This window comes from Chenopodium album, chromosome 18, assembly GCF_948465745.1.
Source record: "Chenopodium album chromosome 18, dcCheAlbu1.1, whole genome shotgun sequence".
Lineage (NCBI taxonomy): Eukaryota > Viridiplantae > Streptophyta > Magnoliopsida > Caryophyllales > Amaranthaceae > Chenopodium > Chenopodium album.
In genome coordinates this window covers 8,312,571-8,330,139 of record NC_137851.1, presented here as the reverse complement: position 1 = coordinate 8,330,139, position 17,569 = coordinate 8,312,571, and the positions used below count along the sequence as shown (strand labels likewise).

Below are 17,569 nucleotides of genomic sequence, written 5' to 3'. Positions count from 1 at the left end.
CTTTAAAGGATGGAGGGCGATTTAGTAAAAAAACCTATTTAAAGCATCTGATTAAAAGGTCCTTAATTTGTTAATGAACCCCACAAATTAAAAAAAAAAAAAAAAAAAATGCAACTATGACAAGATGGGATAGATTTGGGTTAGGAAGAGAAATAGGGTATTGATAGATTTTTGACATGACTAATAAGTTTAAAGAGATAGGGAACTTTAAACCAAATTTTGGAACTATGTGATAGAAATTTTTGATAAAATTATTAAATCATGGAAAATGTATGCAGCACTATATAACACTCTATAAAGTTCTCTTTTGAGCCTTTCCAATTATCAATTTTGGGTCGTCAATTATTTTTTGTATGTATTGCTAAAAGTTGATAATATTGAAGATAGGAGTAGTCATAGGACCACGGGAATTGATATATCGGTTGTTTTTTGATATGACATTTCTAGAGCATCAACTTGCTTGGTAACGTAGGTGTAGACAAGATTATTATTGTATGCATGCTTCTTTATTAAATAGAAAAATCATACGAGTACTATTTAAAAATAAAAGTGGTGTGTATTTTTCCACGAAAAAACCTATATAATGTCGAAAAAAAACAAATTATATAAAAAATAGTTGGATATCGGGGTCATAATTACGTCATGAGGTGCATAGTTGCATGATTTGTTTCCACATTTTGACATTTTTGGTCACTTTTAAATTCATAAATATCTTCATTATTATAATGATTTTCTCAACTTTTTAAATGAATATAACATTTACACTGTTACACCACATATCATAACTTTTAAAAATAATTCTCCTATAAGGTCCTGTTCACTCACCTTATTTTTGTTGAGCTTATATTATTTTCATTGAACAAAAATTATTTTTGCTGAATTTAAATTACTTCTATCAAAGTGAAATTATTAATCTCTATTAGGCCCTGTTCACTTTACTTTAAAAAGTAATATTCAGTAAAAAATAATTTCAATTCAGTAAAAATAATTTCAGTTCTATAAAAATCAATAAGTTTAAAGAAATTAAAGAATATAATAAAAATTTTAGTAAAAATAATTTCAGTTCAATAAAAATAAGGTGAAGTGAATGAGACCTTATATTTCTTCTTTGAAGTTATTGAATTTTACTGAATTGAACTTATTTTTACTTAACCGAAATTAAATTATTTTTACTGAACTAAACTTATTTTTAGTGAATTAAAATTATTTTCATTAAATATTATTTTTTGTAAGATGAAGTGAATGGAGCCTAAACCCAAAAGAGTAATTTCCTCTTTAATATGCCAAATATTTAATTTAATATGAAATGTCTTTAAATAATCTGTTAGTCTGTCACTTTTAATTCAAAACGGGAATCCATAACTATACACTAAACTAGGAATGACACATGTATCTCAGATCATGGTTAAAAAATTCCCTCCAAAAGTTTTTTTTTTTTTTTGGTTAAAGCTTCTTAGTGGAGTATTTATTTAGTACTTACTATACATTAGTATTTCTCTTCGTATTTGGTCAGTATATTGCATTTATACACATTCAACATAGATAATATTCTTTTATACAATACTATACATACTATGTTTTCTTTAGTGTAATATAATTTTATTTTTTAAAATTTATTATTACAGAATTTTCATCGTATTTTACAATTAGATAAAAAATTTTATAGATAAATAATAGTGTTAAACTACAGATAAATATTGAAAATAACCGTGCATGTCATACGAGACCTAATTTATTGTATATATATACTTCTAACTTCTTTAAATTCGATCTCACTCTACCTGTTTGGTTGACAATATATAATAATAAATGACGATACATTATAATAAGAAACTTGTAATTTTTTTATTAGGACATCCCATATCAATTCCGTGGGGACAGATGTAACTATGTAAGTCTACATCCAGTTTCGATTCCTCCATGTACAATACATGTATTTGTTCACATACAAATTTCCATTATTACAAGATAAGATACATAATAATTAATACTCCGTATGAAGAAACACATATACATACTTAGGGTCTGTTTACTGAACTGAACTGAACTGAACTGATTGGAGCTGAACTCAACTGAACTGAATAGAGATGAAATGAATATTTTATGAGAGAAGAAAATTAGGAGCTGAACTGAACTGAAATTAAGCTGCAGTGAACAGGCCCTTAGATTGAAAAATACAAATTATAATAAAAACTTAATACTCCCTCCATTTCAATATGATAGTCCCATATGAAATCAATCACATAAAATAAGAAAAGAAGAATATTTGGAATTTAACATTAAAGTCATAAACAATTCATAAATAGTTTTGCCCTATTTAAATTTGTTTGATTTTTTTAGGAAACCGTCAACCATAATTGCATAATTCAAGGAAATAATTTCTTAACTTAGAGTAATGTCATCAATTCACAATCAATTAATTTAACTAATTAAAATTTTATATATATATATGTATATATAAACTAAGTTAAAAATGGAATACATTCAATATGGGTAGATTTTTTTAAAATGCCCAAAATAGTATATGGGACTAACTAACTGAAACGGAGGGAGTAATTAAACTCATGGACACGATGACCTATTTACAATTATGCCTAACAAATTGATGTTAATTAGGCGGTATGATTCATGCGTTACTGTTTACTAATATTTTTTTTTTGGTGAAAACTGTTTACTAATAATATGTATACGTAATGCATGCTTTTTATTTTAATATGTTAAGTTAAATCCAAAAAACCCAAATTTCTGTATCATGGTTTGATTATTTAGTTCTTAGTTTTCGACCCGAGATCGAACTAAACATCTTGACCCAAGATAATCCTTGCCTGAGGTGACCCAACCCTAACTTGATATAGTCTTCAATAGTTCAATTCAACAACACGTACCAAATGTATTGTATGAGAATTTAATTTTATTCTCTCTTAATCAAGAAGAATTAAGACTTCATATATATACTCCGTACATGAAAGATATATAGAATACGTACATACATACAACGGTATTGTACGTGACCCAAAGACATGGATTACTTTTCTCACGATTCTCTTTCTTTCACCTCACTTTCTGTAATTCTGACCCAAATCTAGCTAACTAGTCCAATAACCACATTTCACTTAATCTTCATTTGCTAGGCTCCTATGTAAGTCCCTCATGATTTTTAAATTTAATCAGGTAGAAAAACTCATTAGTTTCTAATAAAAAAATATATGACCTTAATTTGCATATGTAAGTTTTCTCCAAATGGGTATTCAATAATCTAACTTCAAAAGCCTTTAATATAAATATCTGTGTGTTTTTTCCATAAAAAGCTATATGCATATCTCTAATAAAACAACGTAGCCGTCATTTGGATATAAGTTAATGATGGCAATGATCTACCAACCAAAGAGACAAATATTCTTTCTAAAGCATTAATTAGTACGAGTAAAAAGAATATTAATTAAGGATTATAATAATTGGAAGAAAAACAAAATTACAACATATTTAGAAATAAAAATCCAAACACTAAGATCAAAGTGGAAATGGCCCTTTTTTTTTTTTTTTTTTTTTTTTGTAATCAAATCCCTAAAAATATTATGGATATGTTTAAGAGTTGAAGATTTTTGGTGGGACAATAATTTTCTTATTGGTGTTAGGTGTTGCTCCTAACCCAAGTGCCTTTAATTTTCTTGTATTGGTTGCATTTATTTATTTCCTAAATTATACAAATATCATATTTTATATATATAGTCCACAAAAAATACAATAATTAAGAAAGCAACTCGTCAATTGTTTATCTGTTTGCCACCAAACAATGGTCTTGTTTTTATGGATACAAACAATATGAATACTAAACCTCTAAAAATTATAAATAAATAAATTTGGTAAAATAGAGGAAGTCCAAGTAGTGATATAATTAATTTACTTGTATTATAACTAAGTTGATTTTATTTGGCATAAAATTAGTGTATTTTATTGCTCAATACTTGTAGACAATTTGTCCAAAAGGGCATATGGAAAAACCTCACAAGATATATGATTAGTTTTCCCGACTTTTTAAGCACCAAACGACAATAATATAGTGAGATGATGATATGAGCAACGTAATAGTCGTTATAATATATTGTCATCTCCTAACATGTGCCCATCTAAATGACTCGTTATGTAAGTTGAGTAGTAGATATTTAACGGTTTATTATTGATTACATATATTAATTATATTAGCAAATATAATTATTAATGTGTAGAAAGTTGACGTAATCTTGGGTTTTAAATCATTAATCATTTCATGAATTGTCTTCACTAAGCTAGTTGAGAAAGAATATATATGTATATGTTTCAAAAAAAAAAAAAAAAAGAATATATATGTATATGATTCCTTCAAAAAAGAAAGAATATGTATGATCGACATAAAAATTGGCCGACCTTGGTTGATTATGCATGCATCATATCTATTGATTTGCGCGTATAAGTGTTTAGATTTAGATTCAGTTTGCTTAATTAAATTAGAATTTTTGCATAGTGCAAAAGGATTATGTGGAACAATTGCGATCATAATGCATGGAGAAAATATTAAGCATTGTTTTATGCTAGGCAGAATACGAGACAGCTGAAAAGTGATTAGCATGTCATGCAATGGATTAATTAACTAAGAGTTTATCATGACTATCCTAATCCGATCCGATCTAATTTATCTTTTTTTTCCCCTTTGGTGCTGAGCCGAGGGTTGGTTTCACGGGGATGCAACTCTAGCTACATGAATTTCTCTCTCTTTTCTTCAAAAAATAATTTTTTTAAAAAATAAATAAATAAAAAAAAAAGTTCAATTTTTTTAGAAAAAATTAGATCCACAAAAATTACAGAAATTTCATTATAACACTACAAAATTTCAAACTTTTATTATAACACCACAAAAAAAAAACACATAAATTGGATTTTACCACCTACACCACCTATGGACACGTGTCAATTAGGTATTGGTTTTTATTAAAAAATAAATAAAGAAAAAGAAAAAAGAAATTAAAACCCTAGCCCACCACCAGCCACACTAACCCCACCGCCGACAGCACAACCCTAGCCGCTAGCACCGCTTGCCCCACCCAAAACCAGCCCAACCACTTCCCCCTCCTTGAAACCACCCAGCCCATTCAACCGCCGCAAAAAACCACCCTAACCTTTGCCCAGAAATCGATATCAATCGCCAGAAAAATCCAATTAACCCCCTTCTCGACCACCCAAAACCCCCTCCACTAACACCGAAAATGACCGAAACCCCCTCCCCTAACACCGGATACCCCCGAAATTTGTTCCCCTAATACAGGTGGACGAAGTTTAATTCACAATCTGGTGTCTCTTCTCCATATATCGTTAGTGCGATGCGTGAAGTAGTTGCGAGGGTTTGGGTGGTTTTCGGAGAGGGGGAAGGGAGGAAGTGGTGGAATCGGCAGTGGGGTAGGGTGTAATACCCCTCATGATTGCTTTAAAAGGATTTGATATGCTACTCATATAAACAAGATGCATCTTCCTTTTAAGGAGCCCATATGCTAAGATACTCCATAGTTAAGTGTAACACCCTAGAAATTCCTTTTTTAAAAAATACCTGTTTTGCTTTGTTTAAAACTCGAAATAGGAAAAGCTAAGACATTACCGCCACCGTGAAAACGGCTAAGGCAACTATCAAAGACACACAGCGGAAGACTCTCTTTAAAAAAATATTTAAAACGAATCAACTTAAAAGTCAACCAACGAAAGTAAAGTTAAACTAAAGTAAAACATAGTCAACCTACAACTTGGAACTATTGTATGCCCTTAACAAAACCGAACCAAATTAAAACCTTTGTGTTAGTCTTATAAACAAAATATCATAAAATAATTAAAGCAATAAACATATCATAAACTTATGGAAACTAACATGATTCGCTCTTCACTAATGTCCATCATGAATATGCTTCATCACCTGAAAAGCTTCTCTCTACTTGTTTCCACTACTCTCCATTAAAAATGGGTCATCATAGGGCCAAGATAAAGACAAGGCCAACAAATACACAATCAACAAAGTTGAATACATAAGTGTAATTTAACACACTAACATGCTTTCACCTATCAACACACAACTTAACTCGTTGCACCTGTTTACAAGCACACAGCATACAACCAGACTTCTCAACTAAGTAACTACATAATTTATTTAGTATTGATTACGCATCGAATGAGTTTCCCCACTAACCTGCCCCAATAAAGGGGTACTAACACGGGAGCTAACCGTGCCAGTATAAAAGAACCACTCGTAAGTGGCGAAATTCCTGCGCATAATAATAAAAGGAAAATACAGCGTCCTGTACTCCCAGTAGAAGTTATGGTCAAATATAAAGTAGCATAACTCCCTCCATATGTTCATACTCAAGGTATATACGTTCCAAGAGTTTTGATGCGTAGTCTCTTCACTTTACGTTATTTACATATTATTAGACTTGCTGATGACTCACAAATCATAATCATTCACTCATAATAATTATTCAAACAATCAAATATACCAATTTATTTCTTGAATAATTAGTGACCACATAATATTTAATGTTGAACCCTTTTTAAATCTACCTCGGCGTCAAAGACACCTTAAACGCATAGTGCGCCACAAATCCTATCCCTCGGTGTTAAAACACCTTAAGTGCACCAAGGCACCAACATACAATTTAATCCTCATGTACAAAGACACTTAAATAGCTCCTTTCTCATACTTATAGCATCAATAAAAATTATATGAACCATAATAAAATTCCCTTTTAATATTCCAAACCAATAAACATTTAGTTTAATTAAACATGCTTTCTATCATGGCATAAATAAAAGTGTGGTTCATATTCAACATGCCAAACGATTATTTTCAAATCGTTAATCCATCACAAATAAATCATACTTCATAATTCAATCACCAATATCAACCAAATCACAATTTCCAATCATAATCTAGCATGATACTACTTGGGATTAATTAATCAAATCTAGCATGCTACTACATCATCAAAAATATGCTAAGTACGCGAACGTACCTTGAATACGATCTTAAAATCGCCATGACTAATAGAAATCACTCACTTCAAAGTCTCCTACAAACCAAAATCATAATATGGCATTTAAACCCACTCTACACAAATTTCCAGCAATATATACTCTTATTAAACCACTCATAATTTAATTAAAACAAGCTGAAAATTTATTTAATACCTCATACTTTAATCCCAATTAATGGGTAGTTAAATTTCTTTCAAGAATATTGATTTTTAGCATACTACCATAAATTCCAGCAATATATATTAATAAAACTTGCTGTAATTATACTTTAAAATCCTTAAATTAAAGGTTTAAACCACCCTAAATCATAATCCTTCAATAATCAATTATTTATGAATCTAGGGTTTCAAAAATTGGGGCTTTTTAATTAGAATTAAAATCTGAAAATTTATTTGTACCATACTTAATATCAATCATCATAAAATTGACACAAAACCATAATTTATAATTAGATCTAGGATTTAAACAAAATAAAAACAAAAAGATTTTTTTTTCTTCGAAAAGGGGGTGGCCAGACAACAGGCCGGCACCACAACTGGCTGCTGCCAGCCTGCTGGTAGCGCTGGTGCTGATGGTGGCAAGCGGCCCACCGGTGGTGGTGGTGGCCGGCGGTGGTGAACCGAAAAGGGGAAGGGGGAAAAGAAAGAAAAAGAAAGAAAAATAAAGGAGAAGGGAGAGAAAGTTTACCTTGGGTATTCTCCACTTTGGGCAAAGTTTAATTTGCCCAAGTGTTGAATATTTATACCCCTTTGTCTAGAAACCCTTCTTACCTAAACTTTCCCTTTTTATTCTTTCCTAATCCCTTTTCTAATTAAACTTTACTAAAATAAAACTTTCCTAAATTAAATTCCAACTTGATAAAATAATTAATTAAATAAAACTTTCCTTTTATAAAATATTTCCAAACTTGTTTAAAATAAATAATTAAAATATCATAAATAATTCATTTCAAATTATTTAAATACCCCACAAAATACTTATTTTAAATAAAATATGTATAAAAATACGGGGTATTACATTAAGCGTGCTTGGCTGGGAGTAGACTTGGGATGGGTGACCTCCTGGGAAGTTTTCTCGGGGTACGCATGAGTGAGGACAAAATACGGCGGAAGGACTCGTGTTGGTCTGTGAGGACAGTTGTTGGCCCTTGATGCGCATTTCGTGACAATAGGCCCCTCCCTAATTTGTTTGGGGTCGGGGTATTACAAATGGTATCAGAGCAACCCTGCGATCGTGTGCTGATTGTGGATAATTAATCCTATGTCAGTCGCCTAGTAGGGGAGAATTCTGAGGCCATATGGTCGTAGCCAGACTGGATGTAACACTTTGGTTACCCAGTTGTCATTAGGCGTAATACTGGAGTCCTCAGGCTTCCAGGCGCAACGAGGATGTTGCCGTTCTCAAGTGGGGGTGTATGTAATACCCCTCATGATTGCTTTAAAAGGATTTGATATGCTACTCATATAAACAGGATGCATCTTTTTTTTAGGGAGCCCATATGCTAAGATACTCCATACTTAAGCGTGCTTGGCTGGGAGTAGTCTTGGGATGGGTGACCTCCTGGAAAGTTTTCGCGGGGTGCGCATGAGTGAGGACAAAATGCGTCGGAAGGACTCGTGTTGGTTTGTGAGGACAGTTGTTAGCCCTTGAGTTCCGGCGGCTAGGGCAGGTTTTTTTTTAATAAAAATGCTTTTATTATTTATCTTTTTTAAAAAACAAATCGCTGAGTGATGCGTGTCCACAGTGATCCCCACTAACGGGTTCCATCCAACAATCCGTTAGATGGTGGTGAAATCAAAATTTTTTTGATTTTTTTTTTTTTGTGGTGTTATAATAAAAGTTTTAGATTTTGTGGTGTCATAATCCATTTTTTGTGAAATTCATGGTGTTATTTTCTAATTTTTCCATTTTTTTTTATTTAAGTGTCTTTTTTTATTGTCTTACAAGTATAGTACTTCGTATTAGATAAACCCAAAATGGTGTTCAATAAAATAACAATATAGTTCCTTTATTTTAATTATAACTCCCTCTGTTTTTATAACATTGCAACATGAAATGTATATATTTTTAGAAAGTAGATAGAAAGAGGGGTAACAAAATGGTGAGTAAAATTAAAGAGGAACAAATTGTACATTAAAACTTAAAATGGTGAGTAAAATTAATGTTATATTATCATTCATTTTTATTTTTAACTCTTTATATTAGTTTATGTACAGCATATTTCAAAAGAAAAATAGAAAGAATTGAGATGGGAGAAGTAAGGTTAAAAGTGGACCAGCAGCAATGATCTTTTGATAAAACTAGATAGATACTTAAAAAAGAGATTAATCAAAATCACGTGGTGAAATATATACGTTTGTTTAGCATGCAGTATATATAGCCCTCTGGTCTCTGAATAACGGATTAACGGATAATGTATGGAGTGGTAAGGAATTAACGATTAACTCTCTTGGCCATTTGAAGGGGGAAAAAAAAAAAAATCAATCGGTGAAAGTGAAACCTAAAAAAAAAAAAAAAAATCTGAAACAATCAATTAGTGGATTTCAAATTTGTCATGTTTTTAATTAGTTCTAAGGTGTTATATACTTGTGTTAAAATTCTTGATTTTTTTGGGTCTAAAAAAAAAATCTTGATTTTTTAGTTATTACATGTAAGTGTTGTTTGACTATATTTATGAATATATGTAAGTGTTGTTTGACTATATTACATATATAAAAAAACGGTGTCAACTAAAAAATAACAGAGAAAGTAGATTCCAAATTGAACAATTAAAACATATGTGGATACGACGATACGTATCATGATTTTTTGTCCTGTCTTAAAAGTTTGAAACAAATTAATGTCAATTTAGTTTAAAGATATTAAAAAAAAAAATATTAGAAATGATTTTGTGGCATGATTGGCATCTATTAAAAACTTTAGAAAAATAAATAAATAAATAAATAAATATGGCATAATGTTAAAAGGCAAAATTCAACAGTCATATTCATAGAGGTCCGCAGTGGAGGACCACCCAAAAGCAATGTTCTGTCTGCTACTTTAATTGGGGTGTACCACCCTTAATTATCTGCTTATATGAAATTCAGAGAAGAGAAATTTTAGCACCCACTAATATTTGGCCACTTTGGTTGTTTTTGTCAGAGTATAAAATCCTAAGTTATGATTTGTGTACTTTGTTATTTGTCTTAGCTCTAATTATGACTAATTGAAGCACTCCGTGTATTATTTGTTGTTAAAAAATTGAGGTTTTTTTTTTATTTTTTTTATTTTTTTTTTATTTGCAAATTTGCAATTAGTTTATACTTTATAGGGAGTAGGCCATATGGTGATATCAAACAATGTTTTTACTCACGCAATAAGGTTTTTATTTTAAAACAATACCCATAGATTTAGGATTTAAATCTTATTATCAAATAAAGGTGGTTTCTTTTATGGATTGCTAAACACTGCCAATAAAATGATCACCACCGTCAATATTTGGTGAATGGACAATCGTACCCTTACTACTTCACCATCCCTTCATCCTCCCGACAACCCACAACCCCTTCAAACCGTCGACCCACAACCCCATTTGACCGACGATCCACCACACCCCCCTCTATGACAACCCACCACCTTCCCTGGCCGCGCGGGAAGATGGTGGGTTTTTTTTTTTTTTTTTTTTATTTCACCCACAACCGGTTACCACGCACGGCAACCGATTTTGAGCTCCGATTACCGTGCACCTTAACTTATTCTATGGTAACCGGAGCCCAACACCGATTACCATGCACGTTAACCGGTTTTGGGCTCCCGCGGTTGCCTGAATAAAAAATTAAAAAAAAGTAGGGAAGGTGGTGGGTCGCAGGTCCGGGTGGCAGCGGCGGTGATCGTCGCCGGTCAATGTGGTGGTGGTGATGGTGGTGTTAATCGTCAATTAGGGTGGTGGTGTCAAGGTGTTAGTGATTGGTGGCAACAGGGAAGATAGTAGTGAAGTACTAAGAACATGGTTGTCCATTCACCCTAAATGTTGGCGATTTTGATCATTTTGAATGACGGTATTTAACACCCCTTTTTTTTAGAAAATTTTCTGAAAAAAAAACCACTTCAAATACACCACTTTTCTTTTCTTTTTTTTTTTTTTTTTTAAATATACACCACTTTTCAAATTAACCACATTTTTTTTTTTACAAAATTAAAAAATTAACAACGGGTGGGAACATAATTTGTCCTATTTATGTAGATTTTAGGGTGGTATTATTGTAACTATATTGTAGTTAGTTTGTTTCAAAAAAAAAAAAAAAAATATTGTAGTTAGTTGTTACATCATTGGAAATTTCATGCTAAAAGTTATTTTTTGATTGATCAAATGGAGTAGAAAATTTAGAATTGAAGGTACGGAAAAAGAGTTGTTTTGAAATTTCTTATCAAAAAATGTATTATAAATGTAGGAACAAGGTCAACTAGGGGTGTTCATAAATCGATTCGGACAGGAAAAATGGACCGGACCACCTCGGACCGAACCCGGACCGGGCCGCACTGGACCAAATTTATCGGTCTGGTCTTCGGGTCTTGGAATTCATTTTTTCGGTCTTCGATCCGGTCCGGTCCGGTCCAAAACCTTATGAAAACCGGTCTTGGAACGGACCATTTTTTTATTAAAAATATGCGTGAAACCTTAAATAATGGTTAAAATTATCCTTAATAAGCTTAGAAAACTTTAACTTTATATTTTTTTTGTACTAAACATACAAAAAAAGACGTAAAAATATAGTTTTTCCTTTACTTTTTTTGTATTTTCCATAACTTTATTAAAAATTTAGTATTCTTTTTTAAAAAATTCTTAAATCGGTCTAAAGCGGTTCCGGTCTGGGTTTTGGACCGATTCTTTCGGTCCGGTCCGGGTTCGGTCCTAGCTTAATCGGCCCAGTCTTCGATTCTTAAAAATCTAATTTTCGATCTTCGATCCAATTCGGGTCGGTCCGATCTTGGACCGATGAACAGCCCTAAGGTCAACGAAGTAACCAACATATGTGATTACTCATAATTATGCTCAAGAATAATCAAGATTTGGAATATAAGATACATGATTTAGACAAGGCAAATCACTATCAATGTAAAAAATTTCATAATTATTTTATTACACTATACATTGATAGTTATGATTAATTGATTTTGTTTCACTTACAATTATTTGCAAGCTAAGAGTTTGTTCACTTCGGCTTAATTTTAGTTCAGTTCATTTTAATTTAGTTTAGCTCCTAATTTCCTTCTTTCATAAAATATTCATTTCATTTTAGATCAGTTCAGTTTCAATTAATTCAGTTTAGTTTAGTGAACAGGCCCTAAGACCATCTCCAATGGTGAGACTCGAGGGAGTTTTTTCAGGATAGAGAGAATTTTTTTTGCCAAGGATACCAATAAGTTGGTATATAAACTTAGCAACTCCAGAAGAAAGTTGTTAAGTTTAGATACTCAACTTTGAGTCTCATTTGACAAAAAGTGTGGGCCCTTTATCAATATTATATTATATTAAATAATTTAATTCAGTTTTAGTGGCCCATAAATTTAAAGTGACATTAATACATTTTAGAGAGTCTCACCGTTAGGAAATTACATTTCACAAGAGTTGTTAAATTGAGAAGTGAGTTGGGTATCACCATTAAAGGTAAAAAAACAACTCATTTTATATATCAATAGTTAAAGTTGAATCTCACCGGAGATGGTTTAAACTAAATACTTCCTTTTCGATTTATGTAAGTCATACTTTAAACTTGTTTTATTTTTCTTGGTCACAATTTTTGTAACTAGTCAATTACTCGATGACTTTTAAAGTACTCCATACACTTAATTACTTTGTGAAATTAAATATTGGAAATTTATGTATAGATCGGGATTTAGAGTATAAGCTAAGAGGTACAAGTTTTGTTGTAAACGATTATAATTTTATTGGACCATACAAAAGCTCAAATCATAATAGAGTCTGGTCAAATATAAATCCATCACATAAGTTCATTTTAAAATAAGTTCACTAATCCCCTAATCTTATAACACTATTAATTAGTTGAACATGTAAGATAATGTCGCATAAATTTCTAGGCTTTAACAATTATTGTGTATTATTAATGGATGGGATTGATGAAGTTGAGCATATTAGTGGACCAATATGAAAAGATAAATTTGTTTGTATAATGAAAAATAAAACAATAAATAATAAAAAAGTTAGAAAAGTTGTCACTTCTGGAACCACAAATCTACAATGGCATACGTTGAGCTAGACAACAAATTACCTAAACAATCTAAAATATCCATAACTTTGCATTAATATATATTTTTTTTAAATGTGTCTAATTAGATTCCCCAACACAATATAAAAGTAAAGCCTCTCTAATTTCTTTTGTTAATTAAATTTTTTAATTTTTTTTGTTGTTAAAAAAATGGTACGTCGTGATTCATGTTTTCTAGACTAAAAAAAACTTTAGCATATACAATGCTCAATCACATTAATGCAGTACTTTATGCTTATTACTGTAAATTATACATATACAGTATCGCTTTTGACAACAAAAAGGGCAATCTTAAAGATAAATAATAATTAACTTTTTTTTTCTTCTTCGTTTAATGTAATTTTTGTCCTGAATTTGTTGTTGATTCTCTTTCTCAGATACTGCTAAGATTAATCATTCCATGAATAAGAGGGAGTGGACACTTAGTGATTGGATAACAACATCATATGTAACTGTATTCACGCGCTAATTAGAAAATCATATCATGGAGTAGAATAAGGTTATTTGTATTATTGTATTAGAATATGTCTTAAATCAATTACAACGTAGCTTAGGATTTCGCTAGGTCTTAAGACTTTTAACCTAGCCAATGTTGTAGATCAATAAAAACTTCCGATACTCTTACTTATTTGTAAAATTAAGTAACAGAGTGGTAATAAACTACGTATAGTATATTTATTGTGTGTATGTGTTCTTTGTTGATCTTCAATAATCTTTACTTTGTTGCATCACTTACGACATTATTTAGGTTATTTAACTTGTATAATTGCTAGCTCAGGAGCTCGTATATCTTGACAGATGGCATATGCACGCATGAGCTGATTTGCCACCTTAAATCACATCATAAAACAAATTTGCTATTTTATTTTAATGTAATTTAAGGTGAATTTATCATTCTGTAATATGAGTATTATATACAATTTACAATTTTAGTTAATCATTATAAACAAGAATGACAACAAAGATAATCACTAAGGTTAGATCATGAGCTATTACGAGTTGCTAGCTAGCATATAAAATCGAATAATTGGAATTGATTTTGACACATCAAAATTTGATTTTAACACTGTTTTGTATATAAGCACAATTTTTATTTTAAAATGCTTTTCTCAAATCAATTCAAGTCTTTAAGGTGTGTTAAAATCAATTTCAGCATAATACTTGTACAATGACATATATTCAATGATGACATTATTGCTGAGACTTATTATTCATGAGGATGTTATTACTCCGTAGCAATTATTTAGCATGTACCAATTTTTGTACCTCATCAAACGTAATCATGGTAATTGATTAAAAGCTTTTAGGAATAGTAACAAATTTACTGCAATTATTCTCTCTGTCTGTTTGCAGCCGTTTGAATTTTTATCAAGAGTGGACATATTGTCAAATTATCATTGACTACAGTCTAAAGTTACTACTACAAAAATTCTCCATGAAGAAAGTGCTGTAAAAAGTAAATACTACATCCTTTACATATATTTGTAATTTGTAATTTTAAAATATTTTATATCTAACAAATAATACCTAAAAAGTACACATAATATGTAACGGAGAAAGTATATTTATACTCCCTCCGTCCTCAAAACTTCGACTATTTTAGCCTAATTTTAGTCCCAAAATGATTGACCTATTTGCATTAAAATATCCACCAATTTACAATAATATTTGTGCAAAATTAGCTTATCCATATAAAAGTTTATTTTTCATGTATTTTTAATATTTTCTCTACTTTTTTAGTTTTTTACAAACCCCATGTAAATTTATCTTTGCAATATATTTTATTTAAATTTTTTAATAACCGCGAAATCAATTCAAAAGGGTCGAAGTTTTGGAGACAGAGGGAGTAGTAAATATTTTGAAAAAAATGACACTAAATTAAACTCCTTTTTTTTTTAAAAAAAAATAAAATTATGATGAAGAAGTTTTAATTTTTTAAACAAATGATGTAATTTACTAATCTGTAATCTATACTTAATAATAAGTTAAGGAAACAAAGGTTGTACTCCGTAATATATAAATTAATGTTTTTTTTTTTTTTTTTTTTTTTTTTTTTTTTTTTTTTTGAGACGTGAAATACGGGGTACTAGGGCCCTTGCGAGCCTTAGCCATTTAGGAAAGGGCTCGTTCCGGGGAACTACTACGGACGAAAAGAAGGGGAGACCTTACTTTCACACGCATGAAAGCGAACGACGCGACGGGAGTAACAAAATATAGCAGCTGCCAGTCCCTTATTTTCCTTAAAAAAAGGAAAAAAGGGACAGTTCGAAACAAGTTTCTCACGCGACAAGGCAACTGAGAAAACCGAATTGGCCCCAACCTCGAATTCGGATTTTCGAAGGACGCGACCCCCAACCCACGGGGGGAGCACAGAAACAGCGGAGGAGCGAAGCTACGACTTGTGAGTGAGAAACTTGTTTCGAATGACGGCTGCTATACCCTTAGAGCAGAGTGAAGCAGAAATGCCCTCGCCCGGGAGGGTGCGGTCAAGATAAAGAATAGCACGTTCGTACATTCACTTACCTTTAACTGAAAATAAATTGATTTTGATCACTCTTCAAAATTGGCAAGTTGAATACATACACTTTATTATGACAATCAAATTAATTTCACGAGTGGATAAAGTTCCGTAAGATATAATATGTAAAACTCAAAATTAGTATAATTCACCAAATATTACTCGCAACTGGTACCTAATTTCATCTTTCACATTTAATTATATGGAATATTTAATTCCGTAATTTGCAGATTTAAAATTTGTGTATATACTAGTATAGTCTTCAATTCTCCATTAAAAAAAATAATAATAAAATTAAATTAAATTAAACCTTCCATGAACGAACGTCTAATTTATTGAGAATTTTGGGAGGAGAACCAAATTAATAAAAAAAAAAGGGGGAAAAGTAAAAGGAAAAATATTGAAAACAAAAGAAAAGTTCTAAATTAGCTCTCCAAACAAAAAGGGGAGAACTAATTTTTTTTTTTTACTAATTCACAAACAAAAGAAAAGAAAATAAAAACAAGAGTTTTGAAAAAAAAAAAAAGAGAGAGAGAGAGAATTATACACACAGAAAATTCACACTTACAAAAGAAATAAAATACAAAAAACTAGGTAACACTCACATATAATCCCACAACAAACCTTCAAAAGGGGTTGAAATAACATTTTCAGGCACCACTGCAAAATCCTCCATACACTGCATCATCCATGGTGGATTATGATATATCCACCCATTATTATCCCCACTATCAAAATCATACACTAACTCGCTCCCCGTCATCTCCCCTGAGTTTCCTACCGGCCCAAGGCTCGGCAACTCCACGATCTCGCTCAACTCGTCCGAGTTCCCTATCTCCATTGCTGACACCATGGACGATAGGGACGAGCACGAGGATAATGATGACGACAAAGACAATGAGCTGGAAGATGAAGATGATGATGAATTATTATTATTGTTGTTGTTAGTAATACAGTGGATGTTTTCCATAGCTGCTGCTTTAGCTGCAGCAGCTTGTACGTCACGCGGGCTTTGTGACACGGGCCGGGGTAATAGCCCGGCGAGTTCAGGGAAGTTAAGGATAGCGGATTCACCCTTGATGCTAAGAGCAGCTACGTCGTGTGCTCGGGCTGCCATTTCGGGGTTAGGAAAAGTCCCGAGCCAAATGCGGGACTTTTTCCTTGGTTCCCGAATTTCGGACACCCATTTTCCCCATGTCCGCATTCGGACCCCGCGGTATACTGGGTGTTTCCCGCCGGAGTCTCGGGCTCGCTTCGGCGTCTTCGGGGGGTCCGAATTCGGAATAGAAGTGGTACTACTACTACCACTTTTATTATTATTGATGTTACTATTAATAGGTATTTGAATTTCCATCATTTTTTCGCCTTTTACTCAACTTTAACACACTTTGAGTACTATTTTTGGTGTTTATGATCTTCCCAATTAGGAAATAATGAAGGAAATTTATGGGTTTTTTTTGTTACTCGTATAGAAGTGGAAAATAGAAGCAAGCTAAGAAAAATGAGAAAGGAAATATTTAAGCGGAATACCAAGACCATATAATTTGGCAATGACTAAAATAAAATGAGGAAGAGTTATATTATAAGGGGGTAGGGGGAGGAGAGAGAAAGAGTGGGACCCAAAGGAAAAGAAAAGTGGGGCCAGAGTAGTAGGGTAAGGTTTCCTCAAGTAGCGAACCACGCAACCTCTCCAATTATAAACACTGTCATTCAGAAAAATGAATAGTGACTTCAA

The 17,569-nt window shown here is 31.8% G+C and overlaps 1 protein-coding gene across 1 annotated transcript; it reads right to left on the bottom strand.

The window, feature by feature from the left end:
• Nucleotides 1–15,460: 15,460 nt before the first annotated feature.
• Nucleotides 15,461–17,369, bottom strand: LOC145592970 (dehydration-responsive element-binding protein 3-like). The gene has a single exon (XM_081649487.1). The coding sequence runs from the start codon at nucleotides 17,189–17,191 to the stop codon at nucleotides 16,436–16,438; it is 756 nt and encodes a 251-aa protein (XP_081505613.1). The 5' UTR covers nucleotides 17,192–17,369; the 3' UTR covers nucleotides 15,461–16,435.
• Nucleotides 17,370–17,569: the final 200 nt, after the last annotated feature.